General features: G+C 53.9%; 4 protein-coding genes across 4 annotated transcripts; 1 reads left to right on the plus strand and 3 right to left on the minus strand.

The window, feature by feature from the left end:
• Nucleotides 1–1368: 1368 nt before the first annotated feature.
• On the minus strand, nucleotides 1369–4740 carry CCOS01_04076 (uncharacterized protein; the record flags this gene model as incomplete). Its single annotated transcript, XM_060452259.1, has 3 exons — nucleotides 1369–2249; nucleotides 2343–2826; nucleotides 3862–4740. The coding sequence occupies 3 exons, from the start codon at nucleotides 4738–4740 to the stop codon at nucleotides 1369–1371; spliced, it is 2244 nt and encodes a 747-aa protein (XP_060316217.1).
• A 541-nt stretch (nucleotides 4741–5281) lies between these two features.
• On the minus strand, nucleotides 5282–6002 carry CCOS01_04077 (uncharacterized protein; the record flags this gene model as incomplete). Its single annotated transcript, XM_060452260.1, has 3 exons — nucleotides 5282–5746; nucleotides 5801–5915; nucleotides 5965–6002. The coding sequence occupies 3 exons, from the start codon at nucleotides 6000–6002 to the stop codon at nucleotides 5282–5284; spliced, it is 618 nt and encodes a 205-aa protein (XP_060316218.1).
• A 57-nt stretch (nucleotides 6003–6059) lies between these two features.
• On the plus strand, nucleotides 6060–6347 carry CCOS01_04078 (uncharacterized protein; the record flags this gene model as incomplete). Its single annotated transcript, XM_060452261.1, has 1 exon — nucleotides 6060–6347. The coding sequence occupies one exon, from the start codon at nucleotides 6060–6062 to the stop codon at nucleotides 6345–6347; it is 288 nt and encodes a 95-aa protein (XP_060316219.1).
• Nucleotides 6348–12299: 5952 nt separating this feature from the next.
• On the minus strand, nucleotides 12300–14140 carry CCOS01_04079 (beta-xylosidase; the record flags this gene model as incomplete). Its single annotated transcript, XM_060452262.1, has 3 exons — nucleotides 12300–12608; nucleotides 12674–14009; nucleotides 14067–14140. 3 exons carry the CDS (start codon nucleotides 14138–14140, stop codon nucleotides 12300–12302), a joined length of 1719 nt encoding a protein of 572 aa, XP_060316220.1.
• Between the last annotated feature and the right edge of the window lie 239 nt (nucleotides 14141–14379).

Consider the following 14379-nt stretch of genomic DNA (forward strand, 5'->3'; position numbering starts at 1 on the left):
ACTAACAGCCCGTTTGTGCTGTTTTCAGCAGTTCTGCAGTTTAGCGGAATTCCGCGAGCCCACGCGATGGTACTGGCAAGAACGCCTTTTCTTTTCTTGTCAACGGGAACCGGTTTCGTTCCGTTGGCAAAACTCTCACTACGATGGTATGTTAGATAACTGTCTGTCGGGCTTTCGAATATCCACTACCTGACTCAACGGTGAGGCGAGTGATTGTAAGACCTACAGTTGGGAGTGAAATGTCGCGTAGAATTCGTGAAGCGTACCGGTAGTTGGATGATAATGATGATAATAATTGAAAACAAAGAGCGACTCTGGCCCTTCGAAAATATCCCGGAAGCGCTGCGTCGCCATGAGCTCTTTTGATTGTAAAAATTGCCAAATTTGGTAACCCTAAGAGTTCCACCTCGAGATCCGAAGCTGGTCGTAAATACGACAAACGCAAGGTTTTCCTTAGGTAAAAGGACCGGAAAATTTCGCATCTCGAGTTTCAACACCACAACCAAATTCGAATAATAAAAAACATGGCCGACATCGCATGGACCCCAAGAAAAGGCATCTTGGCAAAGAGAGGTTTGGCGAAAGAGTAGCATGCATTTCCGAATCTGCATCGAACCTCGCTAATCGCCGGCTAGGCTCTTCAATCGTGGTGACTTGCATGATCCCCGCATCTCATCGCTGCAAAGGGTCCTCAATATCAATAGGTTGTTGGCCCTGCGTCTGGCTGGGTGGTCGACATCTCAGTCAACGTCATCATCGTCGATTGCAGCCTCGCGATACTTGTCATCCAACTTGACCTTCGACTATCAACCTCAAGTGGCATAACCAGAAACCTTATGGCATCTCACCAGACACAACGATGCTAGTTCAGAATTTCTTGATTTCTACTGGCCTCCTAAATCCAGGGCCAAGGCCATGCTGTCTAATATCGTACAGAGTATCAGCAGCCTCTAGGTCCAGAAAGTCTGGTAGCTTCCTCCCATGAAAGCTCTACGGGAGACCTCTACCAAACCTCCCATCCCCCAAGTCACTGCTGCACTCAAAAACCACTTTTTCTTTTTCTTCCCGCCACACCGCCGCCATGCCTGAATAATCACTAGTTTTTAGGGGGAACTACTTGTACAAGATGATGCCGTCGGCCGTGAAACTATAGGACGAGCAGCAGCGTATTGCCGCCCGTATGCTTTGATGCAAAAAGGAAATTGAAAAGCATAAAAGGGAAGAAAGCCATGCTTCCCTCCCATCCCTGTGAACGCCTCTGAAAATACACGATTTTTGGTTCTCCCCCGCCCCCTTTGAGCCTGGAAAATGCTGCAGAGTGTGAATGCTGATAGGAAAAAAACGAAAAATCTGGTTGGATCAATATGATCAAGGCTGTGCTGGAGCAGCCTGGTGGGGGTGTGCCGCAATATTGACCCCGGGACTGATGTACGCTCTGATGGCAATCTCGCCGAATCGCCGGACCACGTTTGTTGTTCCGCCGGTCACTTGAGCCTCATCCTGAATGAACTTGTTCGCTACGAAGAGTCGGTTCTTAGGGTCGGACTCATCCATATGCTGGGGCACATTCCGCTCAAAACCGACTTCCACGCGAGGAGAGAGCTCTCGTGAGATGGCGATGGAGTAGATGAGATCTCGGTTCTCTCTTCCACCGAGCTGCATTCTGAGTTTGCCGAGAACCTCATCACGCTTTGCTGGGTCGTAACAACACAGATACTGTGCAAGGTTATACCAGAACTCAAACTCCTGCTCACGATGAGGCTGGGTGTCAGGAACAGGAGGTGTGAGAGGATTTGAGGACAAGAAGTCGCCGCAGAGGAGGGTCTCCATGACCTTGACTCGGTTGGCTGCTTCTGTCAGGTCATCCGGAGGTGGCAGAACCTTGGCATCGGCGTTGGACGAAGGGGGAGCGCTATTGCATGGCAAGATGGCCAGGGCCCAGATCAACCGAGTCTCGAGAACTCCAGAATGGGTCATCTGGGTGTGGTCATTGGCCGGGACAGACTGAACAATCTTGAGGAACGAGGCAAATTGGCGCAAGAGTTGCTGGCTGTGCTCAAAGGCAAACTTTCCCTGGGCATCCTGCTTCTGGAAGTAGTTTGCCTCGAAGAAGGACTGGAGACCGACAGCATAGACCTCGCGATAGACGTTGATGATCTCGGTGAGTAGCTCGGGAGTGAGTGCAATCTCCTGGGTGGGAGCAGCGGGGCCCAGGAGGCCGATCAGGTCATCGACCTTCATTCTGGTGGCTGTGTAGGTCGTGTTAGTATGAGGGTTTGAGAACGAAGCAACAACGGCTGAAAGAGAACAAGGCATGTACAATGATAGCGGGAGGGTCGCACCTCTGAGATGGTTGTCGAAGCCTGCCCTTTGCTCGCCCGAGAACGACTGAGTCTGAGTAGAATGTAACGTTGCCGGGGCGGGTAGGTTTTGCAGAGCTGGATCTATCGGGGCCGCAAAGTCGTAGGCGGTGGGCTCGGGTTTGATGCCGGACGCAGCAGAATTCAAGGCTGGATCGAGAGGGGCGTGCGAAGATGGAACGGGAGGATTATACGAGCTGGGCAAGACGGCGGGCTGGTTTCCGTAGGGGTTTGATGGAGCTACCGGCACGGGGACCTGAGGCGCGGCAGGCGTTGAAGGTACAGTCGGGACCGGAGGTGGGACGGATGATGGCACGGACGGGATGGTCGGCGTCGGCACCCGCTGGGCGTTCGGAGCGGGCTGGATTACGGAAGGACCTGGCTGCTGCTTGAAGATGGGGTCGTATCCCAAACACTCTCGCTTCGACTTTTTACAGTTGTTGCAGGAGGGGTGAGCCTCGTCACACTATAAGAGATGGTTAGAATGGCGGCTTTTACTGAGAAAAGAGCTCAACCAACAGTGGCCTCGTGAGCGAGGAATGAGAACGACAACGGGTATGTATGTGTAAGACAACTGGGAATATGAGAGTGGGGAAATGCAACGGGTGAATATGCAGATGCCGTTTGCGGGCGACGATGGTAGGGCTGTGTGTGAGATGTGTGTGTATTGAGGGTGATGATGAGGTAAGGTGAATGAATTGGAGTTGGAGTCGATGAATGTCGCAGATGGGACGAGGCTAGGCCCAGCTCAGGTAGCGGCAGTCGCGACAGATGGGTGAGGGTGGCTGGTGCTTGGAGTTTTTGGAGGCGTGTCCGTCCAGGTTCTCCATGGTGTGGTGGCTTGACGCTTGTCCTGAGGCCTCAACCAAGGCTGGGAGGCTTGGAGGCTTAACTGGAAGGGAAGGAAGGAGGGGAGGGGCTTTTCTTGCCGGGCAGGCGGGCGCGGCGGTCGGTTCTGCAGGAACGGAAGATTGCTCCTCCCTGCGGGCGTGGGCGCGGGCGCGATCCCGGAACGTGGTTCAAAGGCATGGCTCCCGTCCTCGCTTCGCAGTAGCTCCAGACCAAGCGAACATCAAGCGACCGTTTTTTTTTGGCGAAACCACGACTCGGTTCGCTTATCGTAAAGTTTGTTTGGTTCTTTGCCATCTTTTGCATTCCCGGGCTTTTCAAAATGTTGCCTTTCACGCGCGCGCTTTCTCGGATGGGGAGTCTCGAGAAAATTTCCCCAATTACCTCTTTGCCTCGACAACGCCCAATTCGTAGCGGGGATATGGTGATATGAAAAAGACGGAAAAAAGGACAAACAGAGCAGAACTTCACGAGAACCATTACTAACCTTGATACGGCGTTTACGACAAGTTAGGCAACCTGTCTTTGTGCGGCGCTTGATCTCCTAGTAAGAAAAAGAGGTAAACCCCAACCGTCAGCTTTTATCCAAACGAGCCACTGCTACTGCCGGAGCAGCCTTCTTCCGTCTCTTTGCATATCCCTTCAAACATACCTTCTTCGGCCCACCGGGACCGCGCATCAATCTAGGATCGTGCCCGTGGGGGATTTGATACCTCAGGTGGTTGAGATCCTGCGTCATATATGGGTTGCTCTGTACTCCCGGTGGGAGGTAGTATTGCATGCCTTGGTTGGGCGCCATCTGCATCTGCATCGACATCGTCTGAGGAGGCGGCGGCGCACTTTGTTGGTAGTGGTGTTCGAGGCTCTTCATGCTCGGCAGAGAAGGAATCGGCGCGCCAGGACTGGCTCGGTATGGGTCCGCCTGAGCTTGCGTCTGCTGAGGGTGGTAGGCATATTGGTTCGGCGGCATAGGACCAGGTGACGGGAAGGCATTGGGGCTCGGGTAGCCTCTCTGGGAGCCATGAGGGTGCTGATTATGCGCCATGCCGGGCGAGTGTGACTCCCTCGCGTCGCCGTTCTGCTGACCGTTCTGCTGAGGAGGGAGAGGCGCAGGAGCTGCCACCGCAGGCGTAGTAGACTCAGTCGCAGTCGCAGTCGCAGTCGCAGTCGCGCTCGTGGTCGTGGTCGAAGGACCAATCGCAGGTGCCGCAGCAGTGCCAGGTACGGACGCGTTCGCAGTCGCGACGGACGGGGTCTCGGTGGAGGGAGTCGGTGTCTCGATGGAGGTCAAGGTCGGTGTCGTGGAGAGAGGAGCAGGAGCAGAAGCGACGGGAAGAAGAGGAGAGGTCGAAGTAGTCGGGGGGAGGATAGAATTAGTAGAGGTTGTCGAGGGATCCGTACTAGGAGCGGCGACGTCGTTGACATCAGGCACAACTGGTACAGGCACAGGCGCAGGCACAGGTACAGGCACGCTGGAGGTGCTGGCACTTGTGCTGCTTGTGCTGATGCTTGTGGTGTCTTCTTGAGCCATTTCGATTTTAATTAGAAATTTTTATGGAGCCACGATTGGACTTGTGAGGTCGACCAGGGGAAGAGGCGTGGATGGAAGGAAGCAGCAGCGTGGATGCGCGACACCCTGGGTGCAGGTTGATCAGGAGCTGTGCCTGGTGCGTGGTCCCTGTTCTCAGCGTCGCGACTCGAGGCGAGATTTTTTTTTCGTGTCCAGTCTTGCTTGTGGCTCGACTGCTGCTGCCACTTGCTGCTGGTCCCGGGACTGACTGGGAGGAGGCGGGAGGGGGTGCGGAGGAGCGGCAGCAGGAGGAGGAAAGGAAGGGTACGCGTAGGGGTGCCTGTGGGTGTGTGCGAAGGAGGAATTCGACTTGGGGTGGGCGCCTTTTCGGACCAGTGTCGTCAAGCAGCAGCACGGAAGGAGGTCTTTTCGGGACCGGGACGAGCAGAGAAAGAGAGGAGAAGGGCGATTGTGGATGGCCAGGAGTTTCTCCTGCAGTTCTGGACCCCCTGTGCTGCTGTGTGTCGAATGTGCAGTGCAGTGTGCAAAGCCAACGTCCACCTCAGTGTGCAGTGCAGAGCAAAGCACAGATTGTCTTGCGCGCAAAGTGGCAGACGACGTTGTTCGGGTGGGTGTTGTGGTGTCGGCCGAGAAGGAAGGCCTGCACTAAGGCAAGGTAGGGAGCGGCGCGCGAAGAGGGAGAATCGAGCAAGCCAGTGGCCCAGCCAGATCTGCACAATTTTCGTGCGACGGGTGCTTGGGTGCGCGGGTACTTGGTGCTGGGAGCAGGACCTGGACCTGGGATTGCTTGGATGCTGGATGCTTGCTTGGATGAAGGGGACTCGTCTTCCCGTTTCTCGGCCCCAACACTAACAGGCTGTTTCCACGCGTGCGCGCAGGACGGAGGGGCCAGGGGGTGGTCGGGGTACGGAGTATATCCGTCGTCGTCTACTCTGGGCTTGAGCCTTGAGCACTCGGTTGTAGTCTGTACGAAGGATCCGTAGGTATGGCAGTCTGCGAGGTGTGACTGGGTGACTGGGTATGGTGGTCTTGATTCCGAATGTACCTGCGCGTACCTTACAGAGAAGGCAAGCCGCAAGCCGCAAGAGGGGTCGGAGTCGGGACGAGGCCAGTCGAGAATAAGATGGTGTCTGGTATTGGTCAGGGAAGACGGCGTATTGGTGGTGCGGGTGGATCTATCAGAAGGAGGCGGTAGAAGAGGCGGATGATGTTAAGGAACGAGACGAGGAGACAGCGCGGGCGACAGGCACAGGCACAGGCATTGGATGCCCATGGGTGAGTTTGAACGAGGGGGTGAATTGTGCTGGCTTTCGTAGTGTATGTACGGAGTATGGAATTTTGGTCACTGGTTGTTGGTGGTGGTGGTGGTCGCGCTGCTAGGTACTCGTTGTGGTGGGTGGTGGGTAGTGCGCGATGTGAAGGTCCTATTCTGTTTTCCCTTCCCTTTCTTCCTTTTCGAGGGTGGGTCAGATATTCGGAAAGTGAAGGCAAAGGCGCAGGCGCAGGTTGACGGGCCGACGAGAAGTCTTGGCCTGGCGGCTGGGACACCCGGTTTGCTGGCCTGTATGTACTGTACGGAGTACTGCGTAAGGTACTCCGTAGTGTAGGAGGATTGGAGTGTTTGGAGCGTTTGCTGCCCAGTCCAGTATCCAGGATGGTGGAGAGTGTTTGGGAGAGAAAGACGCGGGTCAGGGTTGACCGATTGTGTCGCGGTTTGCAGGGGGGCGTTCGAGATCAATTGTGGCCGCCGCCGCCGCACGTTGGCAAAGGCCCAAAGAGAATTAAGAAAAGAGGCGAACGGAGTGACGGGACAAGTGGGCGGGAAAGGCGCGGGATGGGGAGGCAGGATTTGGGATGGAAGGAAGAGGGAAAAAAAAAAAAAGATTTCGGTGGAATGGGCCAAGCTCAAGGTGTGGAAAGGTCAGCGGGAAGGAAGCTAAAACTTACTTACCTTACTGCTCAGCTAAGGTACCTTCCTTGGGTTGCCTATGGGTAGTGCTACCTTCCTCAGTAACCTCGAGGTATGGTGGCCAATCATCAATTGAATTAATAGACTTTTTTTTTTTTTTTTTCCCTCTTGAGATTCTTCCGTCCCTGCACACGTTGCTTCATCTTAGGTAAGACAGGCCACGACTTAGTCGATAGGCAAGCACAGCATGGAACGAGGGTGCTAAGTGAACTTTGCAGAAAGAGGAAAGGACCAGCCGCGCGGAAGGCAAAGTCTAAAGACAAGATGGCGCCAATACGCGCGAAATTCACACCGGTTTCATTTGATCAAATGGCACGGCCGCTGTCCACGTCCATGGCGCCTGCCAACTTTGGTCTCTGTTAGGCAAATAAGCACAGTACCTCAGGTAAGGTAAGTAAGGTACGGAGTACTGAGGTACACAGTAATGGAAGGCACAAGCACCGACTGCAACTTCCATCTTAGAACTCGGCCTGCTCCTTCCATCTGTTGATTTTCGTGATTGGCTCGGATTCACGAGAATGGTACGTAACCACGCAGTGCCTTACCGACCTTACCTTACCTGGTAAGGTAGACTGACCTCAAAGTCACGTCGAGTATCGACATCTCAAGGATATCTACACAGTAGGTACCTTCAGCCAACTTGCCATTGCCTGCCAACCTGGAAATGGCCGACTTTGACACTGACAGCATCTCGTTTGGGCTCTTTGCAGTTTGCTGCACCACTAGGGGATTTTAGCCCAGTGGAATTCGTCCCGACCTTTCCACTAAAGCGAGCCGCCACCGTTCGTCCCCGCCACTGTTCGTCCCCGTCTCACTCTCGACGCTCCTCATGTACCCCATGTACCTTTTGATGTATCCGAACCTCACCACACTCACCCAAAGCTCACCTCAACTATTAATTACCTCCAGGTTGGATATTATGCTAGGTACCTTGCTATCCAGCAACCACTGGGCTGTGGACGTGGAAAACTTCCCGAATCGTCCCTCTACCCGCGACACGCCTCTAGCTTGCTTCCACCATCGATTCAACCGGGCCACTTGCAGCCTTGTTTGGTCCGATGCCCGGGACATGCCCTGATGCCACGCATACCGAGGTGCGTACGGAGCACGGAGCCATCCTTTTGTTTCCCATCCTCTTCCACATCATGAGATGAGGGGGTACAACATGTCAAAAGACGAACCCCCTCTGTCCCCTTGAATGCTTAAACACTTGAGACTTGTGACCTCCAGGTTGACACAAGTTAGAAAGGCGTAAGAGGTCACCGGTCGAGTCTTTCATAACCTCTAACCTGCCTAGACGCGATCCAGAAGGAAACCACTCATTCTGTGACTCGGAAGAGGGTCTCTCCAACTCCTGTCGGCCCCGTGTTGGCCACCCCCGAGCCTTGAACCCAGGTCGCCCAGCGAGTGACAGGCCCGTTTTCTGTGGCTGGAAGCTCGCTGCAAGGTGAATATCGAACCATCCGCCCAGGGCCGCCCCCCCTCCCCTCCTTCAAACATCCCGGCCTGTCCAATCCCCAGCCGACGGGACAGTCTTAGTCAGATGCCATTCACAATGGAAGGCAGGCAGGTACGAATAAACTATGAGTTTCCGTACCTACCTATCCTCTGTCTTTCTACCTTACCACACACGTGCCGCAGTAGTGTGTACCTACATACCTTACTCCATGAAAAGGTAAGGCAGGTGCGGATACTCCGTACCTTCTTTACGGATACCCCTTCGGTCCGCCTGCACCGAGTTCGCAGGTCCCGTCGCATAGCACAATCAACACTTGTGCAACACTCGTCCATCAGTCACACCGAGCGAGGTTGAAAAAGGCAACATGTTTGATGAAATCTCTCTTTGCAATACGACTATATAATTGCCTTCTATATTCATCATCAATAATACCCGTTCTAAGAGAAGCAAAAAAAGGACTCCGATGCAGGCACCGCTACCTTGGTGCCGCAATTCCCCCGTCGCACTCGATCAGGTACCAAAAGGAGACTTGCCTTGCCAGCTCCTCCAGGCTCCGAGGTACTTCTGTCAAAAGTCCCACTACCTCCTTCTCCAGCCACTAATGCGCCTGCAGTAGCTCCGTCTCACATGTGCGTTACGTAAAGGGGTACCGTGACCGCATGTCCCACCGGTTGGTCTGGCCGCGTCTCCTCCACGTACTCTCGCAAATCCGATGCAATTTCAACACTCCCAGCCAAGCCACCGTGGCCACCCCCCCATGCAGCAAATCGTTGCTCTCGACGCCTCGTACCGCACCTCTTCGCATGAAGTTGCAATTCCACCAAAGCCACACTCGCAGCAGATCATTGAGGCGCTACCTTGAACTGACCTCATCTTCAATTTCAGCCCTGCACTTTCGAACCCTCTTCTGCTCTCTTGGGCCGCAGAATATTGACCGACGACATCATCGTCATATCGTGGACGTCGTCAACTTCATCCAAAAGAACATGGGATGATTTTCGCAATCCCAACTCAGTCCGCCGCAGTCTCCGTCCCTACGGATACATACCACGGAGTCTTACTACGGAGACCCTCTAGTTGAGTCTAGCTTCTGCTGCTCTGCATCGTCATCTTCCAGGCCAAACCCTCCTCAATCTATCCCACTCTATACCATCCCCGGCCCCGGTCTCCCCTGTGCTACCTTGTCCTGTTTGCTCTACTCTCTACTCCCGGTGAGCCCCCCTCCTATCATATCACCTGTTCTTCCCCCCCTTTGTGTTCGTTGACTTTGCAGCTCCCCGTTGGCCCCATGTCCCGCTCACGCGCCCTTGCTCCAAGTAGAGTTCTCGAAGCCCGGTGAACTAGCCCGGCGTCCTATTCGAGTCGAAGCTTCACATTGCCAATATATCCAGTTGCCTCGGCCAGTGCGTACGGCTATTGTCTGCTCGGTGTCAACCAGCCAACATTACTCTCATCACGCGTCCTAGATAGCATAGCACATGCAAAGAACTGGACACCTGTAAAGATCCGCCTAGGACATCTATTGCCTGCAAGCCAGCACCGGCCTTCGCACCGTAGAGCTCCGGAGCACATGTCAAAGCACTAATAGGAGTTGTTGCGCCGCGAGCATGACAAGTCCCAATAAGAAGACCGGCCGGGGAGATTATCCCGTCAATCGATGCCCGTCAATCCCCGTGGGATCTGCTTCACCGTCATCTCAGCGATGGCCCTTTCGTCTCTATCCGCAAGACCGCCGCCAGCCACGACTACTCCGTCAGGTAGTCAACAACGACTAACAACCAATATCCGTACGGCTGGCTTATTCCGCCATCCCGTCACTGCAAACAAGCACTTCGTTCATCCCGCCTTCTGTCTTGCCCGTCTAGCATGACCCATGCTCGCATCCACACTCGACCAGCATCTCCTTTTTCAGCCTCCATCTCGTACCCAATAATGGGGGTTTCCAACACTCATCTCTAATCGTCCGTGCTTCTTCATGCGTCGCCCCAGGGTCGAGAGAACTATTGAATTCCCAAGCTGTTCTTTGGGGAATCGAGCATGTACGCAATGCTTCGTCAATCTCATTCGCAATCTCTGGCCACGCAGCTTGCTCCGTCTCTTACCCAAAAATCATCAAAATATCCATGGCTCTTAACGTCCCCACGGTGGTATCGATATAGCACAGCCGACATCCCATGCCTGCACCATGTCGCGTCGCGTCGCTTCGTTAATCGCCCACCGTTGCAACCGCCCTTTTTACCTTTTTGTTTCCCCGCATATCTGGAGCTTCTACGCACTTCCCTCACGAGGTTAGTGCAGACCTTCCGAGGTCATTAGTGCCAGCCGAACCGGGTGCTTCCCCCGCCCGTATCGGAGGCCTGGCGACACCATCACCATGTCCGCCCTTTTTTATCTTGAGGCAATTCCTCAGTCTTCTAATCGGCATTATGACTCTCTGTACATATCGCATTCGGAGTGACTTCCATTTCCGCAAAAAAGGCCCGATCGCCAGAAAGGCGTTACACGACATTGTGTAACCCCCTTTCTCCTATCCGTACCTATGATGAGCCGTCAGAACTTCATACACAGGTGGACTTTGCGAGGAATTACCACGTTACCGTTGCGCCGTGACCCCAGCGTTTTGTGCCTGAAGATCCTTTCCGTCTTTGCTTGCCCAAATGCCGATAACCTTGTCTTCTGGCCCCTCTGCGTGCTGTATTCTTCAGAGGCTCAATCTACAAATGCCTAGACCGCCTATACTGAAGTTGGCTAAGTATGACATCAAGTCCGAGACGATCTCTGGCTGCGCAACACGGCAGTCTTGTCAATATCTCTGCTACTTCCGGCTTTGCCAAGCGTGCATGTTCGTGAGACTTGGAGAGCTTTCGATCCCCAGGTATCATTGTCTGCCCTCCGAATCAAGCAAAACTCGACATCCCCCTCCCAATCCTGATGAACACAAAGTTGTAAATGCAAGCAGCTGTAAGGTATTTAAGGCTTGGCTTCTGCGTTTGTGAGATAGTGATAGCTCACCAGTTGTATCCTTCTCCCGGGCGGTTTGGAAACATACAAGCTGGAGTAGCCTAGAGTGTCTGCAGCTTGCCACCACGCCGAGCACTTTCACACTCCACCTTCTAAGTCACAACGAAAGTGTCTAAGTACAGATAGCATTTGTAGATAGCAGTCATTTTCCGGGAGGTATTCTCCATAGTATACTTGTTTGCTGATGGACTTTGCTCAAGATTAAAATGTCTTTTGGGACTTCTGGTTTTAGATCTCGCCGAGTGGAATGACTTGCGACATGAAGGCTGGTCACATTGTTAAGCATAGAGAATGGACCAATGTTACTTGTCATTGATGGAATCTTGGGATGTTGACAGGTAAGTTGGTACTTATACTCCCACCCTTTGATGAGAAATCGCAAGCGGTCTTCGGCTTTGATAGTAACAAGGCAGAGGACAAGTATACATAATAATGATAGAGGTACCAAAAGGCCGTGGAGATCGTTGTTCGTGTTCGCTTCCAACGGACGAGGAGCATGAACTTTCTTTAGAAACCTTATTACGTGGTGACTCTAGAGTAGATATCGTTAACACCGTCTAGATCATCTAGTACTCACTCAGGTTGTCAGTTCCTATGCCTCATCATCGTCTGGCAGGTATCCGTTATGGTATAGTTCTTCCTCCATGGACTCTGCGAGATGTAACTCTCGTTGTATTGGACCAGCGCTTAGGCACATTGAAGCTCGAAAATGGTACCAAGTTGATTCCATTATCTGCTCCGCCGACCCAGCTCTCATTAAGCCACTCAAGGCGCTAGTAAGATCGCTGGGCCTGAAAGTCTTCTACGTGTCCATCATGAGAGTGCCCTTATATATTGTTACAGCCATCCGTGGAGAGTACCGTAAAAGCTGGACGGAAAGTACTGCCGCACGCTGCAGGAATGAATCAAAAGATCCAGTTTACGTTGGCTTCGTTCATGCGCCCTGAGACTAATGTCCATTCTCTCAGCTGAGGAGCGTGGGGGAGTTGAATTATTCGCTCATCGAGCTCAAGTCAAATAGCGACACGAACAAGATCAAAGAATCTGTAAAGCAGCTGGGAAGGTGAATGAGCAGCTATCGAGTTGGCCCACTTTGACTTTATTCAAGCACTACGCCCAATTGTCATAGTCCGGCAGACCCTCGTCAAAGTATACCTCCTCGACGCGGTTGAAGCCTACCTCCGGAGCGTCGTACGGCCACGGCTCTCCATTCCCGCTGGCGAAGAGGGCGAACATGGAGCCCTCGAAGTTGGGATACCCAGGGTTCGAGCTCACCTGCTTGGAGTTGAATGTCTTCAACCATGTGGGCGAGGTTGCGTTGTTACGAGAGTAGCCAAGGGAGTACTCCAAAGGCGAGGCGCGGATGTGAAATGTTAGATCTGCGGGGATCGTTGACTCGCTGAGAGGGTATTCTGTTGACTAGAGGTAAGGTGAAAAGATCAGTACGTAGGCAGTCAACAACTTGAGAACGCGGGAGAACCTACATTAGGTCGAGTTGTTGGACCAGTGGAAGTTGGCAAGAGGTCGACGTATAAGCACAGCCCGGTCGAATTCCAACATCCTCTTACGCCAATATCTTGATGATTGACTTCACTCAGATACGACGCAATCCCTACCGACTGCCTTGGTCCCAGCCCAGCCGACGTCGACGACAGTCTAGCTGAGAAAGTCATGTTCAACGACGTCTGCTTTCGAAGCACAGCAGCCGCCGTATCCCGGTCCCCGAGCGTGAAAACATTGGGATTGAACACGATCCCCGAGTCGGTGGCAACCACTCTCTTCCCGAACCCACCCGTCGCCGCCGCACCCTTGAGCCTGAAGTTCTCCGTGTACGGCGTCCGCTGCTGGTACCAGCTGATGCCCAACTCGGGGCCAGTAAACTCATCAACCCATTTCGCCTTGGGATACTCCTGATCTGGTCCGTCGACGCTCTCGCTCAATAACAGAGGCTTCCCTCCATTCATCGTCGGCCACCCGTCCTCCCAGTCAACCTTTACCAGAAATGCCTCGCGACCGAGAGGCGAGGCACCCTTTACGTTCCGTCTTGCTAACAGGGAGGCGTACCACTCTCCGTCAGGTGTATCAGTGAACGTTGCGTGGCCAGTCGACTGCACCGTGAGCTTCGGGTCGGCGCCATTGTAGATGAGCGGGTTCGTCGGGGAAGATTCCCACGGGCCCTGGGGTGACTTTGAGCGGCCTATCGTCGCGCGGTGGCCTGTACTCGTGCCGCCTTCCGCTAGGAGGAGGTAGTACCACTCCCCGCGCTTGAACATCTTGGGACCCTCTGGTCTGGAGCTGGGCAGTTGCGGAAGTGTTCCGTTCCAGATATTACGGTAGGGACCGATGCATTTTCCTGTGCTGAGATCAATTTCGCATTGCGTTATGCCCCATAGCCGGTCATAGTTATTATTAGGACCCATGAGGTTGAGGTGAGACTTCCCCGTAGCCGGGTCGTGAAACAGATCCGGATCGATGCCGTAAGGCTCCGCCCATGTCAGAGGGGACCAAGTGACGAGGTCCGGGGAGGAGATGTACCATATCCGCGGCCAGGAGCGGGAGTCCGGGTCGGAGCCCCATCGCGTCATGGAGGTGATGTAGAAGAGGCCGTTGTGGTGGGAGAAGGAGGGGGCCCAGACGCCCTCGCCGGCGGAGACGCCATAGAGGGCGAGGACGGAGGGGTCTTGGAGGGCGTGGGATACGAGGTCCCAATTTGCGAGGTCTGTGGACTTGTAGATTGGGATGCCGGGATAGTAGGTGAAGGAGGAGACTGCCATGTAGTAGGTGTCTCCGACGCGGAGAATGGCTGGGTCGGGGTTCCATCTGGGGAGGTGTTAGTGAGGTTAATTTGAGGTGATTGGAGAGGATGGTGAGCTTGACCCTGGGAGAATTGGGTTCTTGATGGCTGATACGACAGCTGCTAAGAGCAGCGTCGCTCTTGCGAGGAGCTTCATCGCGTCACGTCAGAGATGTAGCTTTGCTACTTCGAACTTGCAGCCGACCTCACAAAGACTTACATGTCTGTAAACGGAGCTCGGCCTCTCTTATACAAGCGACCGACGAGGAGTGCAAATTCCCAGCTCTAATAAGTCAGAACACCCCTGTAGACAAGCGTCCTAGCTTCCGCCCGGCCTTCGGGCCTGTCCGGGCGAACCCCCGATGCGCGCGGTGATGGGTCCGCGACGCGGGGTAT

This window comes from Colletotrichum costaricense (assembly GCF_030867565.1).
Source record: "Colletotrichum costaricense strain IMI 309622 chromosome Unknown Scaffold_4.1, whole genome shotgun sequence".
NCBI classification, from domain to species: domain Eukaryota; kingdom Fungi; phylum Ascomycota; class Sordariomycetes; order Glomerellales; family Glomerellaceae; genus Colletotrichum; species Colletotrichum costaricense.